This window comes from Cyprinus carpio, chromosome B6 (genome assembly GCF_018340385.1).
Source record: "Cyprinus carpio isolate SPL01 chromosome B6, ASM1834038v1, whole genome shotgun sequence".
Taxonomy (NCBI): domain Eukaryota; kingdom Metazoa; phylum Chordata; class Actinopteri; order Cypriniformes; family Cyprinidae; genus Cyprinus; species Cyprinus carpio.
In genome coordinates this window covers 6554143-6570269 of record NC_056602.1, presented here as the reverse complement: position 1 = coordinate 6570269, position 16127 = coordinate 6554143, and the positions used below count along the sequence as shown (strand labels likewise).

Here is a 16127-nt window from a genome sequence, read left to right as displayed (position 1 = left end):
TCAATACAGTGAAGGCAATGCAAGTCTTGAAGGCTTCAGTACATCATAAACACTTTTCCGATGTGAACAGGTGAAGATCAAAATACCAATGTCTTGAAATACAAACTCTATATTCAGAGCATAAGCAGACAAGATGAAAAAGAATGGAGAATAAAAAGAGTCCACAGTCAAAAGTCAACAGACTGTTCACATGACCGAACAGCATTGGCAGGTTTTTCCGTTTTGGTTGCACCTGCTGCGTCCTCTGCTCGATTTGCGGTGCTCTGGTATCAAGCTGAGCCGCTGCTTTGGAGATGAGCAGAGGCTCCTGTTCGCCCCCTTGTTCGGCACGCTGTTTCTCTGTTTCTGCCTTGGCATTTGACTCCGATGTTTTCTCCGGCGCCATCCAGTGGAACCTCCTGAAATTGGCTGAGCGAGATGCGCGTGGCGGGCACGACCTCCTCTTCTTTTGGGGGTTGCGATTCTGTTGTGTTTGCTTCGACTTTTGGTCTGATTGTTGGAGATGGTTGTGTTGTGGAGTACACTGGAACCTGGGCTGCCTCGATAGTGCCCATCTACTGTCACATTCTGGGGGTTGCGTTTCAGTCGGTTCAGGAAGATCTTTCTCTCTCTTGCTCAAGATCTTGATGAACTTGTATCTCCACCTTCAACTGCTTACATTCTGGAAGTATCTCCTCAGCAGGAGGATCTTCAATCACTTCTTGCCTGTCCGGGTCAGCAGAAGCTTCCGGATGGTTTTCTCTGTCTTTTCCTCAGCACCATTTTCTTCTGTGTTTCCAGAAGTGTCTTCATTTGTGGCGTCCACAGTAGGTTCTTGAGCAGTTTTGTCCTCCTCCTCTGGGATTTCCTCCCCTTCGTCTGTGATGATGATTCTTTCTGCTCGGATAATTGCTCCGCTGTCATCATCCTCATCTACTCCCTGCCCAGGCTCCGCCTCCTTGAAGCCAAGGAAGGTCATAGTTACACCACCAGCACCTAGTCCTTCAGCAGGATGGCTGTTAAAGTCGTTAGCAGAAGCCTGTTCATCCTCTTCTGGACCGTTGTGTGATTAAATCTTCTTCCACATTTTCCGTAAGAGGTGGTGTGGTGTCTGTTTCTGTTTAAGCACCAGTAACCGGTCCTGCTTTCTCCGCATCGTGATTTTCATCCTGCACAGAATCATCTGCAACAGAAAACCAACCGTATGAATCTAGAATCACTTTTGATATTCATACACGATATGAATACCTTAAGTTATTAAGATAAGACACTGGCAAGGCAATGCTTTAATATAATTCTTCTATTATTGATGTAATATTAAAAGGTTTTTCCTTAATATTAAACTAATGACAGAAAGAATGTAAAGCAGACAGAGAGAAAGACGGAAAAAAAAGAGAGTAAATAGTAGGAGAATATGTTAAAGGTATTGTGGATTGTTGCTGGGGCCATTGCTATGCGATGGTTAAGGTGTTCTGGGCGTATTTTAGGGTGTTGTTATGTTGTTTATAGAGTGTTTACTGGTCTTTACATATCAGGTCTCTCCTAGAGTAAAAAAACTCTTTGATTTTTTTTTTCAATGATAAGTTAAGGCCAATTCACACTGTGCCCAGACAGACACCGAGTTTTGTGATGGACAGCGTGCTACCCATATTTGCATTGATTGGCACTTGTTTTTGCCAGTTGAACATGTTAATATCTGCATTTGTTGAGTTTTTGGAATATCTGAGAAATTACACACAGATATTGTAATCTGATGACCGACGCTGCTGGTCTGCATCTGTTATTGCACTTACCAAAATCTAAAGAAAAGAATAGTATATATAATCACTGATATTTTAATACCTTTCTTTTTCCTCTTTTCCGTTCTCCATGACAGGTCCATTAGGGTCCGTCTCTGCAACTGCTGTTTGATCAGAAACATTTATGAGTGATATTAGTTCAATAGCATACTATTTTAGATGAGACTGTCAACTTGGAATTATAAGATTATATCTGACGTTTGGTCAAAATCGAGTTATTCACATAGTTCTAATTCTGTGACAACTTATTTTACATTATGTGTTTTTTATTTTTTTAAAGTTGTCTATATTTTGTGACTTTTTATTTAAATAAAAAACGATTCTATCTAGTATATGGAATTCAAAAACTTGGAAGCTCATTTTCTCAAAATCACTCAGAATGCAGACGGAGTCCTATAATGCCAAGGTGGCAAGATGTTTTTTTTAATATTTTAAAACATGTTTCATTTACAAAATATTATGGTCTGTTTAGAAAAAAAGTATATTATTATATGTCTAAAGCAGATTGGTAAGCTTTCACAAAACGTTTAATTCTGTAACATGCATAAATAAACAGTGCTGCTTAATATTTTTTTGAAATTTCAAAACAATTTGAAATGGATTTTTTTGTAACAAATTGCATCCTTGCCGAATAAAAGTATTCCCTTTTTTTCCCACAAAATAAAAGTAAAAAATAAAATAAATTGAAAATCTTGACCCCAAAAATTTAGATGGTAGTGTACATAATATACTATTTAATAATATTAAGTATTACTATAAATTGATTACTGATAATTCATGTTGTTTCATTTTATGACTTTATAAATGTTAAAAATATATTAGTGTTTGCCTTTAAGTGAACATTAATCTAGATCAATAAATGCTGTAGAGGTATTGTTCATTGTGGGATGATCTCTAACACATCAACTCCGTTATCAATCTGAACCTTATTGTAACTCTTACCAACTGAGTGAACCAGGAATTAATTAACCACTGATTCACAAACTATTGTTTTGTCTAGGATTATACTCTTTTGTGTAAGCAATATCAGGTCTAGAAAGCAGACAAGCCTGATGCTGTGTAACTGAAACAGACAGGCAGATGGGTTAGCCTGGACATACAGGTGCGGCGCAGAGAGCGGCACAGGTGGCACACACTCACCTGCTGCCCACTGGTCCCACCACGGCCTCTCCCTAAAGGATGAACAGGAGAGAAAAGGTCAACAGTCATCCTTAGAGAGGACACATCACACTCTCATTCTGCTGCTGAATATTTTTATTCAAGGCATGGAACATTATGGGTGGTGGAGGAGCTCGTCTCTGATCAGGCCTCCATTCTATGACTACAGAAGTTTCCTTTCTCAAGTTCATTAACATGCACACCATATACCCAACCGTCTCCAAAATACTGCAGCTTTCTGCTTACAATGTGATTTAGAGAAACGCCATAAACCATTTACCGAAGGTCCCTTCATGTGCAGGTCACATGACCAGATGAGAACTGCTCACTTTACAAGTATAGCAAGCATTTGCTCATGGAATGAATTAATCATGGCTGATAGCAAATAGAAGCTGACGTACACTAAAAATACTATGTAACAACTTAATTAAATCAATTAATATTTTTACCATATTCAGAAACATTCATTTCATTACTCATTAATATCAGCAATCATCTAATTCATTTCACTCACTCTGATTGGATAATTAGTGTGATCTTTATTATCTTCTTTCATCAACTTTAGAAAAAAGATGGCTGTGTTACCAGATTCATTTACCAACAGATACATCAGCTTCAGTTACCACAAGGTGGAGTCACACCAACACTGTACAGCACTGTACAGCAATCACAAAAAATACAGCATTGATACTGCATGAGCTTTCTTTGAGTCATCATGAGTATAGTATAGGTATTTAACCTTTAAATTCTTATTTTAGTGGTCTCAGAGATATAAAATATAGTGTACCACACTGTAGCAGTTAACTACTGCCAACTATAAACCTGACCCCAACTGACACAATACAGAAAAATATTAAAAGAATCTGAAGGGAAAATTTTGAAATGGTACTGTTGTTATTTTAACAGCTTTAGTTACTGCAAGTCAGCCTCAACAGAACATGAAGGTTCACGTCAGTTCCTGTGTTTTTTGTGTTGGTCAAATATGGAACAATATACATCAGCTGTATTCATGTGGCACTTTGAGTCCATTGCTTTAAGAAATGTATTTCTCTTGTGAAGAAACACATACAATAAGACCAAGACCCAGCTTAAAAGAACAGCTCACCACAAAAATGTAAATTTTGCTGAAAAATTGATTCACCCTCATTTTGGATGGCCTGAGGGTGAGTTTTTTAAGCAAATTCATTTACATTTCATGTAAATTTTTTGTTAAACTATTTCTTTATTAGAATAACTTCATTCTATAATATAAGCTATAGGGCCCTATTTTAAATCAATCTAAGCTCATTGTTTGCACTCGCTCCATGGCAGGTTTGCTATTTAAATGGCGGAATTTGTAATTGTTTTTAAATTTATTTTTGTGTGCTGCTGCCCTGTGTGTCTAATAAGCAAAGTCTACGTGCGTCCTTCAACCACCGTCTATAGGTCACATATACTAACACGCTCTTTAAATAACAAAGAAAAAATACCCTGTGCCAGAATTTTTGTTGGTCAGTGGCGCAGTCTATTTCCAGTTGCCTCAAAATAGCAACATGCCTGAATACACCTTGTTTTCAGACTAGCACGCCCATGGGGCACACAACATGGGGTGCAAATGCATTTGCTATTTAAACAAACATGGCGCGCAGGAAGTGAAAATGACAACTGCGTCAGGCTGAAAATCTAGCAAAAAAACACTTGCGTTGCACTGGGGCTATGATAGGGGCAAGGCCTACTGCATAGTTTCTACTGCAGCCACCACAGCAACCTCTGATGTCAACCGCCTTCAGTGTGTGTTTTTAAAGACAAAATAATTATGTTTACTTACAGTTCAGCTGACCTCCCCACAAGGTTGTTTGTGGTGATGGGTAACGAGTATAAAAAAACAGCACTGACTTGCTGCTACTTATAAACCAATCATACTGATTTCACAGAGTTGTGCATCTTACAGTAAAGCCGTATCGACTAAAACATAACCATGATCCTTCTGAAATCATTTTAATATTCTGATTTGGTGTTCAAGAAATAATATATAAAAAAAAAAGAAAAAAAGATTTCTTATTAATATTTAAAAGTTGTGCTGTGTATCATGTTTTTGTGGGAAACCATGATACATTTTCTTGAGAACATTTTTGTAGCATCATAAATGTCTTTAACTATCTCTTTTGATCAATTAATGCATCCTTGCTGTATAAAAGTTACCAATTTAAAAATATTTTGCTGACCCCAACCACTAGTGTGAATAGTTAGAAAATGATTTAGGGAGGTGAAAAGCTCTGACGTGTGAAAGCAGCAGAATGCGTGTTCAGCGTGATCATGCATTCAGACATGGTGTGTCAACTTTATGTTGTGTCTGCGTGTCTGTGCCAGTTTGACTGGAAACCCGTCTTCAATGAGTTGCGCTCAGTTGTCAGTTCTTCCTCTGCCAACTGCTCAGACGTCACCTGTAATCTAAAGCACATACAGACATGTCATGTTTTATAAGGTGGGAACCTATCATTGGCTTGTGGTTTTCTTTATGTAAGCCAATAATACTTCCTTACAGACAAATTTAGAATTCTTAAACTTAAAATTTCTTGTTAGAAAACTTATTTCTGGGAAGGAGCAAGGTTCTGTCTGGGGGGGTGGGTAAGAATAAACTTACATTAACTACATTTTCCAGTATAAATTCAACAGTATAGACAAAACCAATACTTGAATTTCTTTTTTTTTTTTCAGTTTGTTCAGTTAGTTTGTTTGGACATTTAAATCAGCTGGTTTAAAGAAAAGTTTCCTTGATTCATTTGTATCCTGCAGAATATTATATGGTTTTGGTCACACTTTTGTTTGGGGATCAGTTCTCACTATATTAACTATGACTTTTGCCTCAATAAAACTCCTAATTTGCTGTATATTTATAATTAGTAACGTAGGTGTTAAGTTTAGGTTTGGTGTCAGATTAAAGGATCTAAATATGATCATGTAGAATAAGGCATTAATATGCACTTTAAGTACTAATAAACAGTCAGTATGCTAATATGCATGCTAATAAGCAAGTAAATAGTGAGAACTGGTTCCTAAAATAGTGTTGCCATGCTTTTAGTTGCAATACACACACACACACACAAATCTTATTACAATAATTTAGCAAAATAATATACAATTGAGTTAAATGTCACTGTTCATATCCTATGATTCCAATTATTATATATATATATATATATATATATATATATTATGGTGATTTGATGATATATAATGTAATTTCTCAGTTCAAATGCAATTAATCCTGATTGTTTCTGTGTGAGAAATGACTACTTTGTATTGCACACAAATAAACATGAATTCAAGAAGACTATTTACTTTCTTGGTGCAGCTCCAGGACTTATTGACAAGGATTCATCAGCGCATATAATTCCAAAGCAAAGATTCAGTCAAAATGTAATAACCGTGTTCTGCATTTGAAATGACTTCCAAATTTTATGTAGGCACTGTTTCATGCAAACTCTCAAAAACACTCAATCTGGCTGCATTTCTGGCCTACTTTTCACAATCCTATCGTTCCCAGGCTACTATCATTTGTGTAAAATTGTGAACAACAATTAAATTTTTATTGGCCTTTCAAAGCTTTGATTATGTCCCTCTAAATGGCTTCAATGCTAGTTTTTAATAATAGCTTTTAGTGTAGCTTGCATGTAAGTCATGATTGTTTTGATAACCTACAATTTCAAAAGGAGCTTCCCCAACAGGTTCCCAGAATATACTGTAGGTTTTTCAGGATTTATATCAGACAAACAAGCATGCGCAAGTGAGCCTGCACTCACGTGGACTCATTTACTCAATCGTAATCCTCTCTGGAAATCACAGCATGCTTTATAGCTATATAAAACCGCAGTGTAACAAAATACAGGCATTAAACCCATCACTCCTCATAGGATGAGAGGCCTCAGACGGCGTGTTACACACCATGAAAGTCTGGTTCCCTTATAGGGCTGTGAGGCAGCTTATTACTGCCAAACTTTGCCTGACTAATTAAAGCCCTGCTTTCAACACAGAAGAACATCTCAGCGGCCAGCTTATTACAATAATCACCATCCCCTTCAGTCAAGCAAATAAATGCTGATCTGCAAAGCAGGAGCTTCAAATACTCCTTCTCACTCGCATGCAAAAATAGAAAGATATTTTGGGGGCAAAACCCATCACCTGCTTGGTGCTCCAGTACTTGTGCAAGAATAATTAGTGGTGTTTGCAGAGGGAAGCAACATTATTACTGCTGTGTGTATGATTAGAGTTTTGAACAAACTCCGAAGTGTTAAACTTCAGCTTGTTACTTATCTTATACAGCAGTATATATAGATGCGGTTAAGTGCTCATGGAAGAGATTTATTTATTTATTTTGGTCAGGGATTTGGCAGTTGTGGTCAGAATTATTAGCCCCCTGTGGTACAGTAAATATGAGCGAAGATGCTGTAGAAATAAATGTCTTTTTCATCCTTATGATATTTTATTCTAAAAATTCCCCAAAATCTGACCTTTCATTGATGCAAAATAACTGAAAGTAGGGAACCCCAAAGACATAATCACATTATGTTTTTCTCCAGTACACACTGGCCACCCATTATATGCACCACTAGAAATTCTTATGAATAAAAATGTTAACACAGGTCTCTAAAAAAGTATATTCCCATTCATAAGTATTTTTTTAACACACCAGGGTGCATATGAACATGAAATTTGACTTCCTGTTAAATTTAAATATGAGGGAACACAAAAGGCCAAATTCCCTTACATCATCCAACGCAACGATTCATGCCGAAGAATATAGTTCTGATGTGCAGCAAAAGATTGATGAGCTTCATAAAATGTAAGAAAATAATTTCCACCATCAGGACAATAATTAAGTACTTCAATAAAGGCAGAGGACCCAAGCCATATAAAGAGAGCAGAATATCACAGAGAGAGTTGTGCCTGGCAAGCAACCAACCAAATACCACAGTTGCAAGCATCTAGCAATGCACTAAAAACACTCAGAGAAAAAACCCTTGCAAACTGTGTAGAAACATGCTAAAAATACTCTGAACAGCCTATAACTGCAAAGTAATGTGCCTAAAATTATTCCAAATCACACTCGCAACCACATATAAAATTTTTCTGGTAACCAAGCTTAGGGTTAAATAAAAAGTATTAAAAATCATACTTGTTAATGTGTGTCTCCATCTCCTGTGCCTTAGCACCCCAGAGGGGTGATCGAGGTCCCGTACTGTCAGGAGATGTAGGAGGTCCTTCCATCAGCCACTGGTCTCTGAGGGACTTCCTCTGTGAGAGAAACAGGGAAAGGAGGAAGAAGTAATTAATGCGGCGACACATTATTTAAATAGATTTCTTATCAGTGGTTCACACTAACAGCCAAACAAAGGCATTGCAGCTGGTTTCTGGAGCTTAAAGGCCTATTCACACCAAAAGTGAATATTTCCCATAAAAACACATGAGATCAAAAAAAAAAAAAAAAAAAATCCATGTATTAGAAAGCCAATGGGCAAATGTGACCAGGATGTCACTAGGTTATGCTTAAACTCACAAAAGTAACTTCTTGTTTATTTAGATATTCTTATGATGTTGCGGAATTGTTGCGCGAAATCTAAATTGGAATTGTGTGCTCTGCTGCAGTCCATGTATTTAAAATCTATATGTAAATGTGTTTTTAAAAGTTGACAAAATAAACTAGCAGATGTAGGCAACATTTACATTCTCTGCTGATGAAAATCTTTGTATACAAATATTTGTCTAATAATATCTCTAAAAATAACAAAGTCCCTCTACCCACCACTGACTAGCAATAGCAGGAAGCCTACTGTGGTTTGTTATGTGTGTAACAAGAGTCTGAGCATTAGCGCAACCAAACAAAAAAAAAACAAAAAAATCTATAATTTAGGGGTACATTTCACATCAGGAAAAAAAGGGTGTAAAAAAACGACATGCTCTCTATTGGTTTTAGTTGATATATTTTGTCAGTGTAACTTACCTGCTATTTCCCAGGCTACTATTTATATACAATATAACACCAATTAATTGCTGACAATTTTACCATTTTCTATAGCAGGCCTTCTCTGTCCTATCATCTGGCTGATACGTATTTGAATTAAAACCCCCAAAATATTGTAAACCTTAACAATTTACTCAACATTGTTGATGGCCAATTAATACACTTCTTGACAGTAGTTAGAACATCAAATCATGTATGTAGTTATGTGTTTGTCTTTAGATTTTGCCCATGGTACAAGCTATAAAGATTGGAAAAAAGTCAAGCTGGTTTGATATGTAACACCTCAACTTCCTGTTTCAGCAGGAGACAATACAAAGAAAAAGAGGAAGTGTTCGTCTAACCAGTTCATGGGGTCTTTAAATTAAGAAAAATCTGAAGAAGGTAGAAAAGTTACAGTGCACCTGAAGTGAATAATTCTGCTGCAAAACATCCTTAATACAATTTAGAGAATGCCAAATGGTTAAAGTCTAAAATGAAATTTCCTGCTGAGCATAATGCACTTTCACTCCTCTGCTAATTCCACCTCCAGCAGAAAAAAACATGCATCAACACATTTCTGAAAGGTTATATCAGGACCATCTAGAATGTATTTCACTAATAATAAAACACGGCTCTGTGTATTCTGACATATAGATCGACGGGGAACTCCATAACGTGCACAAAAGTGCAGCCACCAGCTGCCACACAGGAAGTGATGTGCACCACGGAAAACTGAAAATGTATGAGGACTCATGTAAGATAACACAAGACAACAGCAGCTGCGAGATAACTTTATCTACATGCATGATTTCATTATGATTATTAACCCTAAATAGAAACCCTACAAACACAATTTATACTACTTATAAAGGCGTTTCTTGTGGCCACTTTTATGTTCCAGTGGTTTTAAATAATACTGAAACATTTCAACTTCATTGTGATCACTTTTGATTTGATTTGACTTTTGATCATTATTTAATTTGATATGTGGTGAAAAAGACTGTAATGTTTCAGAGAAATGCATTGACACATGCTGTGATGCATTATATACACTTCTGAATATTTTCAGTTGGATGTGAAATAACTAGTAGTGTGAGTGTGAAATGTTTGCTTTAGGAGATTTATTTTTTTCCACAGGGCAAAAGGACCCATAGTTGAAGAAAGAAACACCCATAAATGCACACACACAGACACACAGTGTATAAAAAAAATTTGTCTTGGAACCAACAGAGTAAGAACACAAAGGAATAGGAAGAGGGAACGCCAGTCTGGAAATATTATGGAAACAATGGGGAGTGTAAGAGAGAGAGAGATGCACACACAAGCATTAAACCTTCTAGTATAACATTTCAGTTCTCAAGAAGAGTGTGTGTGTGTGTGTGTGTGTGTGTGTGTGTTTGTATACACTGAATGATTTGTGTTCCACATGTGGCTCTGGTGACTCTGTGCATTTAGTTTTTTGTGCGCGTGCATATAGGCCTACATTTGTGAAATTCCACTCCATGACGCAGCCTACTCAACACAAACGTGACCTGATGTGTCCGGCTGCAGGGTCACACACGTAGAGGCAAGCATGTGTGTGTGTGTGTGTGTGCGTGTGCGTGAGGTCACACCTTGAGCTGCTGAAATCTCAGTCTCTCATCCTCAAGCTCTCTCTTGGCCCGCTCCTGTTCCTCCTTTATCCGCCGTTTCTCCTGAAAGCACAGTGAAAGCACATTTTAAAGCACAGTGACCACAGAATCAGACTTTAACACCTCTTTTAACTTTGAGATCATTCTGAGGTTAAATACAGATTTAAAATCATATTAAGAAATAGTTTAATAGATATGATACTGTTTTTGAAATAAAATATTTGCATAGCTATGACAGGAAGATCCATGTACTTTTGCGTCCATTCATTTTTTGTTTTTTAACCATGACAATTTTTTTTTTTTTTAGAAAGAATGGTTATTATATTTTTAAATGCTATGCTGGTCTTTTAAGATTTTTGTTAATTAATTTTCGCACTTTTAATTAGGGCTTGACAATAATTCAATATCAATATGTATCGCAATATAATTTTTTTCAATAAGGGTGATATGATTTTTAAACACATTTCCGATATTTCGATATACATTACCAGTGTTTCACATACACTGATTTATTTGTTGCTGCTTTGATTACAGCCATTACTGGGGAAACTGCTGTTTCTGCCGCTCTTAAAGCGCCTCCTGCTGGCAGACAATCAGTTTGCATTTTCAAAAATAAGCCCATCTCCAGCAACGCTTTTGTTGTTGCTCAATTTTTTTTTTTTTTTTTTTTTTTTTTTGCAACAACTCTGAGCACTTTTTCATACTCTTTATCCTGGCTGAAGCACATTTGTTTCAATCTGTAAATATAATCAGCCTACACTAGCAGTCAAAGGTTTTTTAACAGTAAGACTTCTACTGTTTTTCTTTAAAGAATTCTCTTCTGCTCACCAAGCCTCCATTTATTTGATCCAAAGTACAGCAAAAACAGTAACATTTTTGAAATATTTTTACTATTTAAAATAACTGCTTTCTATTTGAATATATTTTAAAATGTCATTTATTGCTGTGATCAAAGCTGAATTTTCAGCATCATTACTCCAGTCTTCAGTGTCACATGATCCTTCAGAAATCATTCTGATATTTTGATTTGCGGATTATCAACAGTTTTTTCAGCATTCTTTGACGAATGGAAAGATTTCAATTGATCAGAAGTGATGACAAAGACATAATGTTACAAGAGATTTTTATTTCAGTGATGGCTACTGATCAGTTTTACATAACACGTTGAAAATAGAATCCTCCAGGGTTCAAACACAAATACACACTGGAGCATTTGGAAAATATGTTTTGCCAGTTACCTATTTCTAGCTTCAACCAAAGTCCCTTGTCTTTAACTGACCTTCTCTTGCTTTCATTTCGTTCCCTCTAGTACTCCTGTAGAACTTGCCCAGGATCTATTTGCAAAGAAATATGTAATGAGATTTCATAGGCTACATGTTTTTAAGCGTGAAAATTAAAATCATAAAAATATCGAAGCTAAAGGTTTTCATAAAGCAGTTATGGTAGCCACGTCAGTACCTTGAGAGGGCGCTAGCGTCTGTATAGAGACTATAAAAAAAGTAGAAATTAAATTTAGCATTTATATACATTTAAAAAAGCAAGCTTTATATCATTTTTAATGAAATACTAATTTGGAATTAAAATTAGTTTGTGTCTGCTTATTCTATTCATCAGTGTTTGAACTATTAAAGAATTAACCGCATTTTTGCGTATTTCATTTCTGGGCTAAAAAATGAATGGACGCAAAAGTACACAAATCCAGGAAACACTGGCATTAAACAATTGCCTTGGAAAATCAGTTTGATATTGAAAAATAAAGCACACACATCAACCCAAATAGGAAATAAAACCGTTATCAAACAATCATGTGTCCTATTCGGTGCAATAAACTGAAACATTACTGTAAATCTGTGTGTGTGTGTGTGTGTGTGTGTGTGTGTGTGTGTGTGTGAAAAAAATTCAGATGTTACCCCTTTGTAATCATTAACAAGTAACTCCGTAAATGTAAATGATTACAATTACACACAAATTACATTATTTTGTAACTAAATTACGCAATTCCACAACATATAATTAGTTACTCCCCAACACCATCTTAAAGTCGATAAATTTCAAGAAAAAAACTCGGTCAATTTCAAGAAAAAAATTTAGATAAAATGTTGAGATTAATTAAGTTTCGAGAATAAAGTCATTATGTTTTGAGAAAAAAATTTGTTTAATTTTAAAGTTTAATCTCAACATATTATCTTGACTTTTTTCTTGAAATTTAAAGTTTTTTTTTTCTTAAAATTTAAAGACTTTAATCTCGACATGGTTTTATTTTATTTTTCATTATTGCTTGGCCCTAATCCTCTTCCGTAGGTAGCAAATCAACACATTTTTTAAATTATTTTAAAAATAACCAATAGGTTTTGTTTACATTTTCTTACACAGTCATGAAAACAGAAAATCAACGTATGTGATACCTCTTCGTTTAGCGATAACGAATCTCCTCCCAAACACTGTATAGTATATGGTCATTTTTAAAAATGCAAAAGAAAGACAAAAAAAAAACAACAACCCCACTGTGATACAAGTGTGCGTGTCTGCAAAAAAGTATCATCTCTCAACCTGGATTGTATTTCTAAACTCATAGTTGTCCTCTGTAACTGTAAGATTTCAATGTTGGTGCTACATGTATAAATGTTGAATTTTGGACAAAATCAACCACTGAACCCGAGGGTCATCATGACTTGAAATGAATACTAGAATGCATTAAGAGGACATGAATATTTTGTATGACAGGAGCAGGTGAAGAGACTCTTGGGTAGAGTGTCTTTGCAGTTGTCTGGTGTAGTTTTACCTGGTCTGGACAGACTCCATCACACTTAATAATTCAGGGGCCACAGAATGAGTCGTGAACACATCTAACAACAGTTTCCATGCACGTGTGTGTTTGTGAGAGACATGCTGTACACTCTTAAAAATAAAAGTTCTTTGTTGGCATCTATGGATCCATGAAGAACCTTTAACACCCATGGAACCCTTTCCATTGCACTGAAGACTCTTTGTTGTTGAAAAAGCTTATTTAAATGTGTTCTTCACACAGACTTAAAAGGTTTCTTTTAAGAACTGTTTCTTTGTGGAACTTTGGTAGAACCCAAAATTTTCTACCTGTCAAAAAAACCCTTTTTGAAACATTTATTTTTAAGAGTTTACCAGATACAGTCTATTTGTTTTCATGAATGTTTCTATTAAAAGCACAATTCGTAACGGCTAACTCTGGAAGTCCCAGGTACTGCAATGATAAGTGTTGTCAAAATTTGATGGATGCGTCTGTGTTTCCGTGTGACACTGTTTGCAGGACTTAAGTGGCGCTGTCATTTAAAAGCTAAATTAATCCACTGCATGCTGTTGACGGGTTCAGCTTGTCACATAATGATATATGAAATACAAACATGGCTTCTGTGGGAACGTACCGCTATAGCTTTCAGTCGCTGCTGGTACTTCTCAGCTTCCTGTTCCATCCTGGACCTGGAACATAAGAGACTGCATTATTTTTTATTCTAAAATAGGTTTGATTTTAAATTTAAAAACAGTTCATGTACACAGAGAAATAAACATTGTATAGGCTATTTAAAATGCGGCTAAATAGTTTTATACAATTATTATACATGGCTGATTAAAAGGAATAAATAGGATTTGTGGAACCATTATGAAATTATTATATTTTTTAAAAGAAATTAGCACTTTTATTCATTATCATTAAGGACACAATTTTATAAAAGTTGCAGTAAACACCTTTATAATGTTACAAATGACTTTTGATTTCATAAATGTTGTACAGCAACAACAACAGCTGTGAAGTCTTTTTTCATACTAGGAGTCAGTTTATGTTGATATTCAGGTGAAATTTCATCTTGTGCTTTGTTATTGGCTTTTAGCCCTTCTCATAAAGTGCTCCCACACAACAGCTCACTTAGTATTATATGCATAGATGAATCTTAGTTTCTCTTTCTAAGCATGTACCACACAAATCTACAGCAACATCTCTCTGAGTGTTTTGATGACGCTGTGTATATCTCAGTGAAGCTGACCCTGATATATCCTCATCTTGTTGATGTCCACTTTTCTCTCTCTATTCTATGTTAAGGTCCTGCTTGTTTTTTTTTTTCTTTCAAGATAGTGATGCATGGAATTAAACAACAATGTATTTGCATGTGGAAAAATGCATGTTCGGCCATTTCTAAAAACCAGTCATAACTTTTATTCAGCAAGGACACATCTATTTGATCAATAGTGAAGTAAAGACATTTAAAAATGTGTAAACAAAAAAAAGTTTGTGGAGCAACAAATCAGCATCACGTGACACTGAAGACTGGAGTGATGCTGAAACTCCAGCTTCCCATTAGGAATAAACTGCAATTTAAAATGTATTAAAATAAAAATAAAAAAACTAAAATATTGTTTGTCACATTACTATTTTTACTGTATTTATGATGAATAAATGCAACTTTGGTGAGCAGAAGATACACACAGATTTAATCCTGCTTTTTGTTACAATGTCAGTAGTACAGTATGAGTAAATGGACTACATGTATTGTGTGTGTGTGTGCGCGCGTGTGCGTGCGTGCGTGCGTGCATGTGTATATATATATATATATATATACTATGATCCTCCAGATCATCCAGTATGCTTTTGACAGTGCCAGAGTTTTTTGTAAAATCTACAGATCATACTTGCGTATTTTTTTTTAAATCTCCACTCACAGATAGTCTGAACAAGCCCAGTGCATTGTGATGTGTTAAAGTTTTTCCACAATTCACCACAGGTAATTAGTCATGAGTTATCCCTAGTCATGAAGCACCAAAAAAAAAAGTTTCTGCTGTACAGACAACTTTTATTAAAACCACATCTTGCCAGCAGTGAATTAACCCTATAACTGAATTTACATTACTTCATGCATTTCCTGGGAATCAAATGCATACATTTAATATTTTAGTCAAGTCTGCTTTATTGTCAATTCTTCCACATGTACAGTACATACATACAGAGAATTGAAATTTCTCTGTATATATGTAGAATATATACAGAATTTTATTATATATTGAAATGTTTTCAGCAAGACATATCACCATCCTCATAGTTATCATACAGCCCTGAAGCACTAAAGGAGAACACGGTTCAATGCAAGAATTTCACTTTCAGCTCTCAGCGCTGAGAACAGAAGCTGTGTGTTCCCTTCAGGTCACGTTAGACTCGGTATACATGAACACACACAGATTGAGTCGTTTGATCCTTGTTGATGTTCGTACCTGGAACACCCCGCAGGAGAGAGCCCGTTTCTTAAGTAGGGAAAAAATATGGGTGTGTTTAGTAAATATATGGAAGTGCAAAAGCTAAACAGATTAAACCCACCTTTGTTTGAGTTTGTGCCAACAAATACAACCGGACCAGTAAATACAGGAAGATTAAACAAAACGCTTCTCTTTTCTTTCTGACTAGCTTGTTGCGGAGCTTGTTTTGACACAGGTTGTGGAGACCTCCGGGTTTTTATGGCAGGGAATCACAGGACTTATAAAGTCTATGTCAAATGAGGCCTTGACTGTGACAAAGAACCTTCCTGTGTCTCTCCTGCGCTTTGCGAGTGAGGAGAGATA

General features: G+C 35.8%; 1 protein-coding gene across 1 annotated transcript in view; it reads right to left on the bottom strand.

Moving 5' to 3' along the window:
• Positions 1-5257: 5257 nt before the first annotated feature.
• LOC122137580 (paralemmin-3-like) overlaps positions 5258-16127 on the bottom strand; it is a 39853-nt gene continuing 28983 nt past the window's right edge. Inside the window, exons 2-5 of the mRNA XM_042725217.1 lie at positions 13946-14000; positions 10530-10610; positions 8092-8210; positions 5258-5366 (exon numbers count right to left, since the gene is read on the bottom strand). Of these exons, the coding sequence (XP_042581151.1) occupies positions 5258-5366; positions 8092-8210; positions 10530-10610; positions 13946-13993 (357 nt within the window). The 5' untranslated portion in view covers positions 13994-14000. The remainder of the gene's footprint in view (positions 5367-8091; positions 8211-10529; positions 10611-13945; positions 14001-16127) is intronic.